The sequence below is a fragment of the Dermochelys coriacea genome, chromosome 1 (assembly GCF_009764565.3).
Source record: "Dermochelys coriacea isolate rDerCor1 chromosome 1, rDerCor1.pri.v4, whole genome shotgun sequence".
NCBI lineage: Eukaryota > Metazoa > Chordata > Testudines > Dermochelyidae > Dermochelys > Dermochelys coriacea.
The window spans coordinates 286472160-286488706 of record NC_050068.2 but is presented as its reverse complement, the minus strand read 5'-3'; the positions used below and the strand labels follow the sequence as shown (position 1 = coordinate 286488706).

The following is a 16547-nucleotide window of genomic DNA, read 5'->3' as shown; positions in this document are numbered from 1 at the left end:
CTCTTCTGCAGACTAAGTACTTGTGGCACCTTAGAGACTGACAAATTTATTTGAGCATAAGCTTTCGTGAGCTACAGCTCACTTCATCGGATGCATTTGGTGGAAAATACAGAGGGGAGATTGATATATACACACACAGAGAACATGAAACAATGGCTTTTATCATACACACTGTAAGGAGAGTGATCACTTAAGATAAGCCATCACCAGCAGTGGGGGGGGGGAGGAGGAAAACCTTTCATGGTGACAAGCAAGGTAGGCTATTTCCAGCAGTTAACAAGAACATCTGAGGAACAGTGGGGGGTGGGGTGGGGTGGGGGGGAGAAATAACATGGGGAAATAGTTTTACTTTGTGTAATGACTCATCCATTCCCAGTCTCTATTCAAGCCTAAATTAATTGTATCCAGTTTGCAAATTAATTCCAATTCAGCAGTCTCTCATTGGAGTCTGTTTTTGAAGCTTTTTTGTTGAAGAATAGTCACTCTTAGGTCTGTAATCGAGTGACCAAAGAGATTGAAGTGTTCTCTGACTGGTTTTTGAATATTATAATTCTTGACATCTGATTTGTGTCCATTTATTCTTTTACGTAGAGACTGTCCAGTTTGACCAATGTACATGGCAGAGGGGCATTGCTGGCACATGATGGCATATATCACATTGGTAGATGCACAGGTGAACGAGCCTCTGATAGTGTGGCTGATGTGATTAGGCCCTATGATAGTGTCCCCTGAATAGATATGTGGACAGAGTTGGCAACGGGCTTTGTTGCAAGGATAGGTTCCTGGGTTAGTGATTCTGTTGTGTGGTGTGTGGTTGCTGGTGAGTATTTGCTTCAGATTGGGGGGCTGTCTGTAAGCAAGGACTGGCCTGTCTCCCAAGATCTGTGAGAGTGATGGGTCGTCCTTCAGGATAGGTTGTAGATCCTTGATGATGCGTTGGAGAGGTTTTAGTTGGGGACTGAAGGTAATGGCTAGTGGCGTTCTGTTACTTTCTTTGTTGGGCCTGTCCTGTAGTAGGTGAGTTCTGGGTACTCTTCTGGCTCTGTCAATCTGTTTCTTCACTTCAGCAGGTGGGCATTGTAGTTGTAGGAATGCATGATAGAGATCTTGTAGGTGTTTGTCTCTGTCTGAGGGGTTGGAGCAAATGCGGTTATATCGTAGAGCTTGGCTATAGACAATGGATCGTGTGGTATGATCTGGATGAAAGCTAGAGGCATGTAGGTAGGAATAGCGGTCAGTAGGTTTCCGATATAGGGTGGTGTTTTTGTGACCATCGCTTATTAGCACCGTAGTGTCCAGGAAGTGGATCTCTTGTGTGGACTGGTCCAGGCTGAGGTTGATGGTGGGATGGAAATTGTTGAAATCCTGGTGGAATTCCTCAAGAGCTTCTTTTCCATGGGTCCAGATGATGAAGATGTCATCAATGTAGCGCAAGTAGAGTAGGGGCATTAGGAGATGAGAGCTGAGGAAGCGTTGTTCTAAGTCAGCCATAAAAATGTTGGCATACTGTGGGGCCATGCGGGTACCCATCGCAGTGCCGCTGATTTGAAGGTATACATTGTCACCAAATGTGAAATAGTTATGGGTGAGGACAAAGTCACAAAGTTCAGCCAACAGGTTAGCCGTGACATTATCGGGGATACTGTTCCTGACGGCTTGTAGTCCATCTTTGTGTGGAATGTTGGTATAGAGGGCTTCTACATCCATAGTGGCCAGGATGGTGTTTTTAGGAAGATCGCCAATGGATTGTAGTTTCCTCAGGAAGTCAGTGGTGTCTCGAAGATAGCTGGGAGTGCTGGTAACGTAGGGCCTGAGGAGGGAGTCTATATAGCCAGACAATCCTGCTGTCAGGGTGCCAATGCCTGAGATGATGGGGCATCCAGGATTTCCAGGTTTATGGATCTTGGGTAGCAGATAGAATACCCCAGGTCGGGGTTCTAGGGTTGTGTCTCTGTGCGGATTTGTTCTTGTGCTTTTTCAGGGAGTTTCTTGAGCAAATGCTATAGTTTCTTTTGGTAACTCTCAGTGGGATCAGAGGGTAATGCTTGTAGAAAGTGGTGTTGGAGAGCTGCCTAGTAGCCTCTTGTTCATACTCCGACCTAGTCATGATGACGACAGCACCTCCTTTGTCAGCCTTTTGATTATGATGTCAGAGTTGTTTTGAGGCTGTGGATGGCATTGTGTTCTGCATGGCTGAGGTTATGGGGCAAGTGATGCTGCTTTTCCACAATTTCAGCTCGTGCACGTCGGCGGAAGCACTCTATGTAGACGTCCAGTCTGCTGTTTCGAGCTTCAGGAGGAGTCCACCCAGAATACTTCTTTTTGTAGTGTTGGTAGGAAGGTCTCTGTGGGTTAATATGTTGGTCAGAGATGTGTTGGAAATATTCCTTGAGTCGGAGACGTCAAAAATAGGATTCTAGGTCACCACAGAACTGTATCATGTTCGTGGGGGTGGAGGGGCAAAAGGAGAGGCCCCCCCTTGATGTTATAAATCAGCAAAGAGGAAAATCTATTCATACCTTAGGTGCACCTGCTGGGAAAGAAACCTTGAATTTAGATTAATTAGATTGAGATGTGACTACCATTCCTGGGGATCCTCAGTAGTCTATTTTGAGCTGAGCTAAGGCTCAGTCTCCTTCTTTGTAGGTGCAAAATGAGTTCATATCTGAGCACATGTGCCTCTCAGCTACCAGGTTGTGTGTGTAAATCAGGTAGTTATAGGCTCAAATACCAAAACTTGCACCCCAATTTTGGTTTCTAATGCTATCCTTTTGAAAATTTAGCCCTTGATATTCAGAAGGATTTCCTACAGAAAATGTTACTCAATGTGTATAGGGACTCCTAGAAATTCAGATGTGTTTGGAAGTAATTTAGTTACTACACTGGTGGCAGACTGGCACAGGGTATAATTAAGAAAGATATCACTGCAACGAGTACTGTTGCCTCTGCAATTATTCATGCAAATCTTAGTATTTTCTGCAATAACATTGTTTGTTCCCTGACATGTCACTATTCCTAGACAACTCCTGGATAACTTTTTTGAGAATTCAGACTAATGGGCTGCTGCTGTTTTTGTTCCTCACGCTCTCTCAAATTACCTCTTGCCATTTGAGGTACTCTAGCCTAATTTAGTGGTGCATTAATTTAAAAATGTTTCTGTCCAATGTTGTTCACATTATGGGCCAAATACTGCCTTCAGCATTTATTCTCATGGCAGAATTCCCACTGATGTCAGAGGGAGTTGCACATGTATTTTAATGGTAATATAGGGCATTATGTTTCCCTATTGTAAAAATATGTTAAAAGGATTGTGGGATTCTAATAATTGTAAGTTGAACTATGTTTTATATGTTGTAGCAAGCAAGAGCCTGTCAAATTTGAACATAAATGCTGTGGCTTTAGTTATTTTGTTTCAAGTGTATGAATTTGAAAATGTATAGATTTTGGGCCAGATCCATAGCTTTGTTGAAGTCAATTGAGGATTTGGTCCTTTAATTTGAAATTCTGTTTCATCATGACATTGAAAATCCTATTTTACAAGCACCCACCATTCTCTCTTCTCTTCAAGCGAGAGCCAGACCTGCCCTGGTGCTGATAAGCTAGCATAGAGATCGGGGGGACGGACCCAAGGGACCCAGAAAATGCACACTTTGAAAAAAGAACTCTGCTGGTATAGACCAGAGTTCCATAAGACAATCCAAAGCACTCTTTACTACTTTTCTCAATAGGAGCAATGCATAGGACCACTGTTCACCAGCTAGCTCTTAGTGCTGATAAGGGCATTCATGCTCCCTATCTCAACTGATAGACATGTTCCTTGTCCTGAAATCTATGCCCTCTGGGAACATGATCCAAACCCTGGCAGGTTAACTGGGAGCCTCCTTTATTGGTCCCTTTGGGCACTATCAAGAATTTGTGTTTGGCTGCCCAAACTCTACAAGTTTACTGCATTGCTGGTATGACCTTCTGTGGCTGCCTACGTTAACTCGACAGGCCCAATTGTGGAACTGATACTCACATAAGTAGTCCCTTCGACTTCACTGGGATTTCTCTCATGCATAAGTGCTCACCAGTAAGAGTAAGGGTTGTGCAGTCTTGCTGAATCACTACACACAGTGGCAGGAATTAGCCCAAATGGCAGACAGGCTAATTGGACTTTATAGAGGACATTTTTAGTGTGTAGAGGCTCTGGTGCATGCACAAAATGTGTTCACCACAGCGTCTATGTATGGAGGTCCTTGTCTGGCTAGCTGGAGGAAAAGGGTTGTTTTTCCTTTAAGGACCACCCCTTACAACAGGGGGATGAGGGGGAAGTGTAAAGGGATGGATAGGACGGGCAGGAAGCAGCTGGGCCCAAATTTAGGGGAGGATCACTGCCCTTCCTGCTGACTAGAAGAGTGAGCGAGCATTTATACCCCATGCAACCCGAGAGAAGCCCTCTTTTTACCAGGATCGGGTTGGCAACACCCACCCACCCATAAATTTGCAAAAGGACTAGATTACCTCATGACCAACTGTGGGCATTATGGTAGTTGTCCTTTTTCTTGGAGACTGGGAAGGAATTTTTCCCTAATAGCTGGGTTGGGCAGCATGGATTTTTTTCACAGTAGGTCTGGGACCCAGTGGGGTGGGCAGGGGGGGTTAGATTATAATGTCTCAACTTAGTATGTGAAACTTGTGGTGGATGTCCAATGTGGGTACTCGGTATGGAAGGGAAATGGTTATCCGATAAAATGAATTAGAAAAGGGTTTGAAGAAAAGCATCCTGTAAGGAAGTTGAGTAAGAGGAGGGTTTTTTTATTTTTATTTTATTTTTTAATTTTTTTAAGCCTTTTAAAAGGAGCTAGGAAAGGAGGTCTTGGGACTCCTACATCTGGAGCAGTGAGGAGCGGAGCCCCTTTTTGCCTCATACAAGGGCAGGACAATAGGGATTGCAGGAATGTGATGGCAGGGACCAGACTGGAGATTATGTGGAAATGATTAAGAAAATGATGATGACCTGCATGGTACAATTTTGTTACCAGATGCTCCCAGATATTTTAAGTGAATAAAGTTGTGGCCTAATTAAACCATATCCATTGCCTCCTGTCTGACTTCCAGCATGGCTGGACAAGTGATATAAGTGGCCCAAAGGAGTAACCCGCTGCTAAATACAACTGCCTGTGCAAGTGGGTAATTGCATATGGCAGTAGAGGCCCAGACTTGGATGTGCACCAGGGCTTCCATTCTATTGAAAAATTGGTCATGTAAGGCTTTATTGGGCAAGTATGTAAGTAATGTGCTTCCCTGAGGTATGCATTTCTGTTTTTCTGTTAACTATGGGTAAACTTATTTCATTGATGATATTTTGTGGTCCTGTTGCAGATAAGTATCTTTTTGTTTTGTGTTCTGTTGTAAAAACAAAGAAGCCAAGAAAAGGCAGAAGGGGCAGTGCGGTGTGTATGCACACGCACACACAGAGAAAATGTTTATTTAACTAGTAGTTTTAAAGAAATTTCTAAAAGTTTGTGTATATTGGGAGTGACTTGTACTGTTCTGATGCATGTCCACAGCAGGAGCAAGGAATGAAAGCTGTTTGCCCATATTCTGACCATCTCTAAGATGTTGCAGACAAGCCAGTCTGTAGGGTGCTTGTGACAGGTATTACCATTTGCGCCCTAGGAGTTAAGATAGGTGAGGTCCTTGGGGTTATACGTGTATCGTCCATCCCTGCTGTGCAGATTAATCCTACTATTAAGAGGAATCAGTTAGTCAAGAGAGCTAGGCTTGGTCTGTGTTGGCCAGAGCTCACATTAAAGCTGTTTTTGTAGTATACCCAATATACGCACCAGTTTCAGGATGCATTACTCCTGTTTTCAGGTGTCCTTAGCATTTGGCCTTTAAAATATGAGCAAGTATATTGTGACAGACCCAGACCAGTGGTGTACAGGAATCTGGTAGAAGGCAAATATTCTGGCCACTGGATGAATAGTTTTCTGTTCCCTGAGTGACCAGAGCAGGGGCTGTGCTAAAGCAATCAGGAACCTGCTAGAACCAATTAAGACAGACAAGCTAATTAAGACACCTGAGACAATTAAGAACATACTAGAATCAATTATGGCAGGCAGACTAATCAGGACACCTGGTTTAAAAAGGACTTCCCATCAGTTAGTGGAGGACGTGCAAGGAGCAGGGAGTGAGAAGGTGTGCTGCTGGAGGACTGAGGAGTACAAGCGTGATCAGGCCTCAGGAGGAAGATCCTGCAGTGAGGATAAAGAAGATGCTTGTGGGGGAGGCCATGGGGAAGTAGCTCAGGGAGTTGCAGCTGTCACGCAGCTGATACAGGAGATGTAGATAGCTGCTATCTACACCGGGTTCCAGCCCAGGGCCCTGTGGAGGACAGGCCCGGGTTGCCCCCCCCCGCCCCCCCCCATTCCCTCAATTCCTGATCAGACACAGGAGGAGTTGACCTGGTCTGTGAGCAACACCAGAAGGGAAGGTCTAATTTGGAAAGGGATCTGGCATGTCCCCGACCCACTTGGTGGGACAACAGAGACTATGGAGATTGTTCTCCATTTTCCCCCATGCTGGCCAGTGATGAGGTTAGCTGAGTGAACGGCAGGTTTGAGCTTCTAGCAGAAGCGGCCAAACTGAGGGCTGCCGTGAACCTCTGAGTGAGCAAATCCTCCAAAAAAGCGCAGGACCCACCAAGACAGAGGAGGAACTTTGTTACAATATTTATTTACAAAATCCTATTAAGAGCTATGTAGAAAATGCATGCAGCAACTGATTTTGCTTAACATAATGCTTTGTACCTTCTTATTTGTTAATCTATAATTCACTTGACTGATGAGATTTCAGCATCTATATTTTTGTTCCTTTGCCAAAATAAATCTTTTATTCCTTTGCCAAAATGAAAGGGTAGTCTCCTACCAATGGCATGAAAGAATTAGGTGATGAAATATTACAGTAAAAATGTGAATTAATAACTACACTGCTCCCTGATTGATCACTTTGATTTTAAAGTGAATGTACAGAGGCCTACTTCTATGAGTGATTTGATAATGGTTGTGAAATATTAACACAGTTCCCTGTTGTTTTAGATTCTGTACTCCAACTATATTTTTCAATTGTACATTTTCAGGGAAACATCAATACAGTAGAAGATCAAATATACTGAATTTAAAAGATTGATGGCTGAAAACATTTATTCTATAATGTGAAACAGGGTGTGATTAATATGAATTTTAAATGTCCACATACATAAATTCAGATCATTTGCTTATCTCAGATGATAAGTCAGTCATTGAAAAATCATATAAAGTAACTAGATACTATTAGGGGCACTTTTAGATAACTAATTAAAAATGGGAGGTTAATAGGCAGCATAAATAGTTACATCTAATGTACAGGTCTGAAATATGTTTTGATTTTAACCATACTGTTCCTATTTTAGGATGTCATCATATCTTGTCTACATTATTTTATTATGCAATCTCTTCTTCTACATTTGTGGTAAGCCAACTCTGGTGATACTGTAGAAGTATGGGAAAGACTGATAGAAACTATATAAAGAAAAACAGAATAAAATTTAATTACATGGAACTTAGCCTAAAATAGAAATTGATTGAGTTCTGACCAGAGCTTAGAAGGCTAGTGGTTTCCTGTGCCAGGAACTACTGTGGAACCCCACCAGGAAGTGTGCTACATAGCAGGATCACATTACACCCTTGTTTTATGGTTCATTTCACTTATTTAATGCAATCTGAGAACCTGTAAAAGGAGCATGTTAAAAAGAGGAATGAATTTTTATTCCATTTCTTTTAATCAAAATATTTATTTTTACAAGATATCTAAAGTAACTTAGGACAAAATCAATAGCACTGTACATCAGGTTATACTACAAAAGCAATATATTCCATATTTATGAAATATCAATAAAAATACAAATTTCTTATTTTTGTACAGCTTAGTTTTTCTACTTTTAGTAACCCAAGAATATGCTACAGTCTTAAAACAACAAACGTATTTCCTTTCCTTTTATTACTCCAAATAAATGATGTTATGGTATAGTGGTTTATTAAAATAACTTCAACTAAAAAGATTGTTTAGCACACCAGCATATTTATAGAGCATGATAAAACACTCCTGAATCTTTGGAAAGTGGATGTGCTACAGCATATATTTTGTTTGACAAAGCTGTCGTCTTAAAGAAAAATGTTTAAAATGCTAACTAGATAATGATTCATCAGTCATGGCAGAGGAACTAATTTTTGTTAATATACTACTTAAAAATGTGTGGAATGAGCAGCTGGATACCACATTTGTGGCATGCCACACTAAGGCTCTGTCTGTTTTCCCCTACAGTGATCTCAGTATGAACAACATCACTAAGCTGCCCTCGAACCCCCTGCACAGTCTCCGCTTTCTGGAAGAGCTGTAAGTATCATTGTATCCTTGATGGGCATAGTCAGCACCAGACACATTCCTGTGTTTGTGTCTCATACATACTGTGGGAACCAGATAAAACAGTGCAGGAAAGCTGTCAGCTCTGACACTTTGGGCACATGCGGAAACACTTAGTTGAAAAAACCAATTGCTTGTGATTCTGGAAATGAACTTGTAAAAGAGTTACCATGAGGCTACAACTTCTCTAAGCAGAGACAGAGCCAAACAAATTAAAAATTTTAAACAAGAGCTGTGTAAAAGAGCTGGATAGCTTTTTGGAAATAGTTAAGCAGCAGGATATTAAAAGTTTGAATACTGGCTCATGTTTGTTAAAATAGCAAGTAAAGCTATAATCAAAACCTGCTGCCTGGTTCTGCCTATGTCAAGGACAATTGAGTCCACATTTCATAGCATCAAGGCTTCTTGTCCTAATCACTTTTAATTACTGTTTCCTTACTCTTAAATTTAGCATCCCTCAAGGCCGACTGTAAAACACCAAATCCTACAAAGATCTTAGAGCTATGCCATCCAGTACTGTAAAAGAAAAAACAATGTACAATGCAAAAACTAGCTAATCAAACACAGCTTCAGAAGAGGACTGGGATTGGAAGTGATGGTGACTAACCATAAGTGAAAGGCACTCTGTGTGCAGGAGACCTGGATGTGGCAGTGTCCTTAGTTATTATGATTTAGGCTTAAAAGTCATCATCAAGTTCTCACTCCATAGTGTGATGGAGAATCAATGGCTAATGCACCATATACCTTGTGGGAAGAGTCTGACACTTGCAGTTACGGGAACTCTCTAAAAAGTTGATTAAAAGAACTATCTAGGCATCAGCCCCTGATGAATCATAGAAATGTAGGAGTTGAAGGGACTTTGATAGGCCATCTAGTCCAATCCCCTGCACTGAGGCACGACTAAGCATATTACGTCTTAAAAACCTCCAATGATGGAGATTCCACAACTTGTCTAGGTAATTTGTTCCAGTGCTTAACTACCCTGACATCTTCCTTTGTTAGCCCCTAAAGCTAGGGCCCCATCTTTTTCACTGATTTTTAACTGCTAGTACACCACAAAATCCACATGGGAAGTTATGATGGTACCTCCACACAAAAAATTCATTTTAAAGGAAAAGGAAATGTACAGTAGTAACTCTGTTTTCAGACTCCATTAAGCTAGAATATTACTTCAGAACTTTAGTGCCCTCACTAATGGCCAGTTATATGTTGCCACCTCATCCTTCAGACTGGCATTTCAAAAAGCAAAACAATGTGCGCGTTAATAGTCAATGGAATTGCCCTCTGAAAGCTCAGAAGAGCAGCTGACGCCTCGTAAATCACTTTAAAAACTATTCCATTTACAAACAGTTTTCTCTTTTTCCTCCTCTATCTTTCTTGTTTTATTACTATGAACATTTGCATGGAAACAAAGTATATCTTTTTTAAGCTTCATCTTCTCCTACTTATTTCCCATTTTAAGTAATCAACTGTGATACTATAATGTGGCCACTACAAAGTACATATAAATTGGGTTGTGCCACCAAAGCTCTGTTTCTAGATTGTGTTTTAGTTACTGTTCGTCCAACTTCCTGTAAACTGTCATAACCATCCTAACCGTTTCATAAAATCATAGAATATCGGGGTTGGAAGGGACCTCAGAAGGTCGTCTAGTCCAATCCCTTGCTCAAAGCAGGACCAATCCCCAATTTTTACCCCAAATGGCCCCCTCAAGGATTGAACTCGTAACCTTGGGTTTAGCAGGCCAATGCTCAAACCACTGAGCTATCCCTCCCCCTTTCCCAGCCCCAAACTCTTTTTTCTTTTTTCCAGACACCTCAGAAATAAATGTTTTAGTTTTCCCTGTAAACACAGAAGCTGATTCTCTCAATGTAGCAGGTTAGGGTGTTCACTGGCTTATACCATCACAGACCAAGGAATATGGCTCCAGTGGAAAGGTGCATAGACGTAGCCTGAGGCCCACTTATTGATCTCAGTGGGGTTGCACAGGATGTAAACTGAGGTAAAATTTGTTCCAGAATGTCTTAGTATTAATGTATCAATACATTACCTTAAGATGTAAGAAAGGTATGAACATTATATCTGTTGGTAGGCTAAAAAATGAAATTTTTAGGTGCATCATCACCTAGGCTGGTGTCTTAAAAGGATAAGATGGACAACTGTATGTAAATATGGACATCGTGAGCAAAACTTCAAAATACTGCCTGAAACTGTTTTATTTACTGAATGAATGTCTCTATAAAGACTAAGGAAGAAAGCCTGTAGTGATGCCAGACCTAGGTAGAACACTGTTGAATGAGACATATCTAGTTTCCTTTCATATACTGAAAAAATTGTTCTTCCTAAACAAAGTAGGCTGCAGACAGGCAAAGGTCCACGTGATTTTTAGTACACTGCTATTATTCAACAACTTAAGGCAGGTGCTTTTAGCAAAACAACAGGCTGAGAGGTGGGGGAAACAAACCCCAATGGTTTTTATATTCCTTTTTTTTTTTTTTTTTTTTTTTTTTTTTTTCCCAAAATGATTTTGGATTAAGACAGTTTCAAATAACATCCATTTGCAAAATTACAATACAAAGGCACCTTAAATTTAATTCTAACCTGCATGCAGGTGCAAAGTAATTTATTGAAGCCTGTATTACTTTAAAAAAAAAAAAAAAACTTGAAGAGGCTTACCATCATCCCTGAAGTTTTTCAGGCTGCTCACTGTATGACAGTTATTATTGAAGAATTTAGTGTGTGACTTGTGTGTGTTTTTGAGACACTTTGTCTTCATGATAGTCAAAATGTACAATGAAAAGCATAAGATTTCAGGCACAAATCCTTTAAAAATATTTTATTATTGTAATGAAATACAAAATTACACAAATTCAAAACAAAATCAGGAATGTACGTGGACCCTGATTCTCATTTACTTTAAGGCCCCTTCACACTGCCGGAGTAGTACAAAGGGACCTTGGTGTTAACGAAAATTACACCCTAAGTTATCAGGACATGACCAATCACCACTTGTTCATCTTGTTTATTGTTCCCCTTTCCTCTCTCTTTTCATTCTATTTGTTTTGTCTTTTTGAGGGAGAGATCTTCAAAGGTGTAAATAGGAGTTAGATTCCCAATTCCCATTGACATTGAGTAGGAGTTGGGCACCTAACTGACCCTTATACCTTTGAAAATCTGGATTAGAAACTCTTTGGGGCAGGGACAGACATGCTTAATTTTTCATAAAGTCATAGATTCCATGACCAGAAGAGACTACTGTGATCATCTAGTCTGACCTCCTGCATAGCACAGGCCATAGAATTTCCCCAAGATAATTCCAAGAGCAGATCTTCTAGAAAAATATCCAATCTTGACTTTAAAATTGTCAGTGATGGAGAACCCACCATGACCCTTAGTAAATTGTTCCAATGGTTAATTACTCACCATTAAAAATGTACGCCTTATTTCCAGTCTGAATTTGTATAGCTTCAACTTTCAGCCATTGGATTGTGTTATAACTTTCTCTGCTAGATTGAAAAGCCCATTATTAAATATTTGTTCTCCATGTAGGTACTTATAGACTGCAATCAAGTCACCCCTTAACCTTCTCTTTTTGTTAAACTAAATAGTCTGAGTTCCTTGAATCTATCATTCTGAGGCAAGTTTCCTAACTCTTTAATCATTTTTATGGCTCTCCAGAGAACTCTCTCCAATTTATTAACATCCTTCTTGGAAGAAGAAAAAAAAACTTACTGGCAGATCCAGGAACAGAACCCAGGTCTCCTAACTACCAGCATAGGGCCTACTGTACAACACCATGCTGCTTCCCTCCCTTGCTACTAGAGCACCAAGCCCATTGTGGGCACTACTGAGAATTACTTGTATTTAAGCAACTGGAAAGCACGATTGTCCAGCTATACTGAAAGAAGGACAGGAGACGCTTGATATGGATTTAATCAGGCCACAACTTTATTATTAGATGTCTGGGAGTACCCGGCAGATAAAAGTGTACAGTACAGGTAACCCCATGTTTATTCTGTAATTACCCAGGGGGCTTTTATCAGCTCACCCCCTTTTTCCATCCAGCAGCAAATCCATTCCTGCAGCAAATCCATTGCCAGGACCTTAGCATCCACTGTCCGTTGTAGGAGGGGTAAAGTGGGCTATAAGAAAGGGGGGTTGGCTCCCTGCTGTTCCAACCATAGGAGCCCCAAACCCCACACTATTCCATTCCTTTAATCAGCACCTCCTTTTTTAAGTCCTTGACCAGACCATTTATCACTAGATGCCTTCCCTATGGAGGCATCTGCCCCACACTTTCCAAATAAGTTGTGACATATATAACCTACCACACCTTTTGTGCTCACTGTAATAGGTGTTCCCTAACACCCACTGTGGGGAAGGCAGGGGGAAAAAACACTCCACTGAAGCCAATATGGTGGTGAGGGAAATAATTCATTCCTAGCCCCCCTAAAACGGAGTGACTAGCACAATGCCCACAGCAGGTTCAAACCCCACCTGCTAATCACACCTCAAGGGGAGAGAGAGTGGATGCCACCTTGCCTGCTGCGTGGAGAATGGGGTTTCCAATGCCAGAGCTTTCACCTTTAAGCCTTCTGCCCTTAATTCCAAGGGGCTGAGTCAGTGCTGCAAAGCTGACCAACACCACCTTTTTGCAGCAGTTTCTGACCTTGTCCCCATCCCCGCGGCATAAAGCACTACTGCCTTCCTCCGGCAAGCCTGGACAACAGCTCCCCTGCTTTCAGTGCAGGGCAGTCATTGTCCAGCTATACCAAAAGAAGGACTTTATTATTAGATGTCTGGGACTATCCGGCAGATAAAAGTACAGTGCAGGTAACCCCTGTTTATTTTTCATTTACTTCATTGAGCTTTGGACAAGCCCCTAAATGCCAAAGGCCTTTCCCACAATATGAATCTGTGAAGACTTAGAAACAGTTAAGGCATATGTGTTTTTAAAAAAATGAACAAAACAAACCTGCAATCAACATGCCAAGCAAAAAGAGGAAAAATGAACAAATATAATCTACAGGTCTCTAACCATATAGTTCTGGTTCTGTCTACCATATGAGTCAGTTTTACAGCTTTTACAACACTGATTTCAATGGACTTACTCCTGCTTTACAATAGCATAAGTAATTTCTATCAGCCTATATGTTTCTCAGTAATTTTCATTGCAAATAACTTATTGTCTCATATATGCAGTTGTAACACTGCATGTATGATCACATGCTCTACTCCTTGTAGTCTGGGAATTTGATTTCACTTTTAATAACCCTACATAGAAAGATGTGAACAGTTTAGAATATACCGTTGTTTAATCTGTAATATTTATTGATGAGACATATCTGCCACCAGGCAGGCAAACAGCCAATGATACATCGTAAACTCCATAAGACAACTTTGTTGACAACACAGGGCAATGTCTCCACAACCTTGTTTTAATACAGACAAAGAGGCACTAAAAGTCCTTGCCCAGGAGAGCACAACAGTCATTTTTAAATTAACTATACTTCAATAAAAGTAGTAGAGAGGTATTGGCTCAAATAATAATGTGGACTGTTGGGCAGAAATTGAGGTAGATTTTCTTTTTTTTTTTTAGTTTTTTTTTTTTTTTTTTAGGCATACATTGAATCTGACTCACTAGAAAGGAATGTGCTAGTCATTATTCATAATGAACTATAAGATGAAGATTCACATCAAGCAATCGAAGTATAATTATGAAAGTTACAAAAGCAAATATTAGGCCAGCTTCATAGATGATTTGAATTGGAGTTAATGATTCTAGAACTAACCTACTATTGTAATTTTCCACTGTCATGGACATTTCATGAGCTTGATGCCACTTTAAACTGGGAGATGGTAAAATTAGCTGATGTAAGATAGATATGCAGTTACATGCCGCAATCCGTATCCTCTCCTGCGTCCAACTCCTCTCCCATGGCTTCCAGTTCTGAGCAATATTGCTCCTCCTCATATCAGACAAGAGGTTGCCACTGACAAATTACTGGAGAAAGTGTATGCCAACCCAAGCCTGCCACTGCACAATGACCTTTTTAAATCACCAGCTGCACTTTTGCCATCACAAAAAGAAAAGGAGTACTTGTGGCACCTTAGAGACTAACAAATTTATTAGAGCATAAGCTCTAATTTTTTTCCACCAAATGCATCCGATGAAGTGAGCTGTAGCTCACGAAAGCTTATGCTCTAATAAATTTGTTAGTCTCTAAGGTGCCACAAGTACTCCTTTTCTTTTTGCGAATACAGACTAACACGGCTGCTACTCTGAAACCTGTGATTTTGCCATCACATCGCCCATTATGGTCTCATCTGCCACGCCAGGATGTTAGGGCCGAAACACTCTGATGAGAGGAATGGATATCTGCTATGATCCCCAACCAGTCCCTCGTTGTCAACCCCACAATCTGCCTTTCTGGTTTTGACCTGCCCTGTCACCAATGGTCCCTGTTGAACAGGTTCCGGACCGGGCAAAGTCTCTGCACAGCAAACCAGTATCGCTGGGGCCTTCATGACTCCCTTTATGCAGCTGTGGCGCAACACAGACAATGACACATATTGTCGAGGAATGCCCGCTGACTAGGTTCAATGGTGGCTTAGAAGAACTGCATCATGCCATTGAAGATGCACGCACTAAATAAATATTGTGTCACTGTGACACCACAAAAATTTAACAATAAAAAAGAAATTCTTCCATATAGACATGCCAGATTGGCACCCTCCAGAACTGCATTCGCTCCTTCCTTTCCCCCTGTCATTTGCTGCTTTTACCCTCTCCCCCCCACACCCCTCTGCCCGAGTCGGGAGAGACTCCTCTGAAGATGCAGGTAGGAGGCGACCCCAGCTGAGTAGGGACTGGCGGGGGTCATAGATTCATAGATACCAAGGTCAGAAGGGACCATTATGATCATCTAGTCTGATCTCCTGCACAATGCAAGCCACAGAATCTCACCCACCCACTCCTGCAAAAAACTCTCACCTATGTCCGAGCTATTGAAGTCCTCAAATTGTGGTTTAAAGACTTCAAGGAGCAGAGAATCCTCCAGCACGTGACCCGTGCCCCATGCTACAGAGGAAGGTGAAAAACCTCCAGGGCCTCTTCCAATCTGCCCTGGAGGAAAATTCCTTCCCGACCCCAAATATGGCGATCAGCTGAACCCTGAGCATATGGGCAAGATTCACCAGCCAGATACCCAGGAAAGAATTGTCTGTAGTAACTCAGATCCCACCCCATCTAACATCCCATCACAGGCCATTGGGCCTATTTACCATAAATATTTAAAGATCAATTAATTACCAAAATCATGTTATCCCATCATACCATCTCCTCCATAAATTTATCGAGTTTTATCTTAAAGCCAGATAGGTCTTTTGCCCCCACTGCTTCCCTTGGAAGGCTGTTCCAGAACTTCACTCCCCTGATGGTTAGAAACCTTCATCTAATTTCAAGTCTAAACTTCCCAATGGCCAGTTTATATCCATTTGTTCTTGTGTCCACATTGCTACTGAGCTTAAATAATTCCTCTCCCTCCCCGGTATTTATCCCTCTGATATATTTATAGAGAGCAATCATATCTCCGCTCAGCCTTCTTTTGGTTAGGCTAAACAAGCCAAGCTCCTTGAGTCTCCTTTCATAAGACAGGTTTTCCATTCCTCGGATCATTCTAGTAGCCCTCCTCTGTACCTGTTCCAGTTTTAATTCATCCTTCTTAAACATGGAAGACCAGAACTGCACACAGTATTCCAGGTGAGGTCTCACCAGTGCTTTGTATTACAGTACTAAAACCTCCTTTCTCTGCTGGAAATACGTCGCCTGATGCATCCCAAGACCACATTAGCTTTTTTCGCAGCCAGGAGATCAAGTTGATTTGGCACAATCTACCTTTTGTAAAACCATGTTGTATTTTGTCCCATTTACCATTGACCTCAATGTCGTTAACTAATTTCTCCTTCAAAATTTTTTCCAAGAGCTTGCATGCTACAGATGTCAAACTAACAGGCCTGTAGTTGCGTGGATCACTTTTTTTTCCTTTCTTAAACATAGGAACTATGTTAGCAATTCTCCAATTATACAATACAACCCCTGA

At 41.3% G+C, this 16547-nt stretch overlaps 1 protein-coding gene across 2 annotated transcripts in view; it reads left to right on the top strand.

Moving 5' to 3' along the window:
• The window catches only part of LGR5 (leucine rich repeat containing G protein-coupled receptor 5), a 122477-nt gene that overhangs the window by 47165 nt on the left and 58765 nt on the right, over positions 1-16547 (top strand). For both annotated transcript variants that reach the window (XM_038379406.2, XM_043493390.1), the window contains exon 2: positions 8347-8418. In XM_038379406.2, the coding sequence (XP_038235334.1) occupies positions 8347-8418 (72 nt within the window). The remainder of the gene's footprint in view (positions 1-8346; positions 8419-16547) is intronic.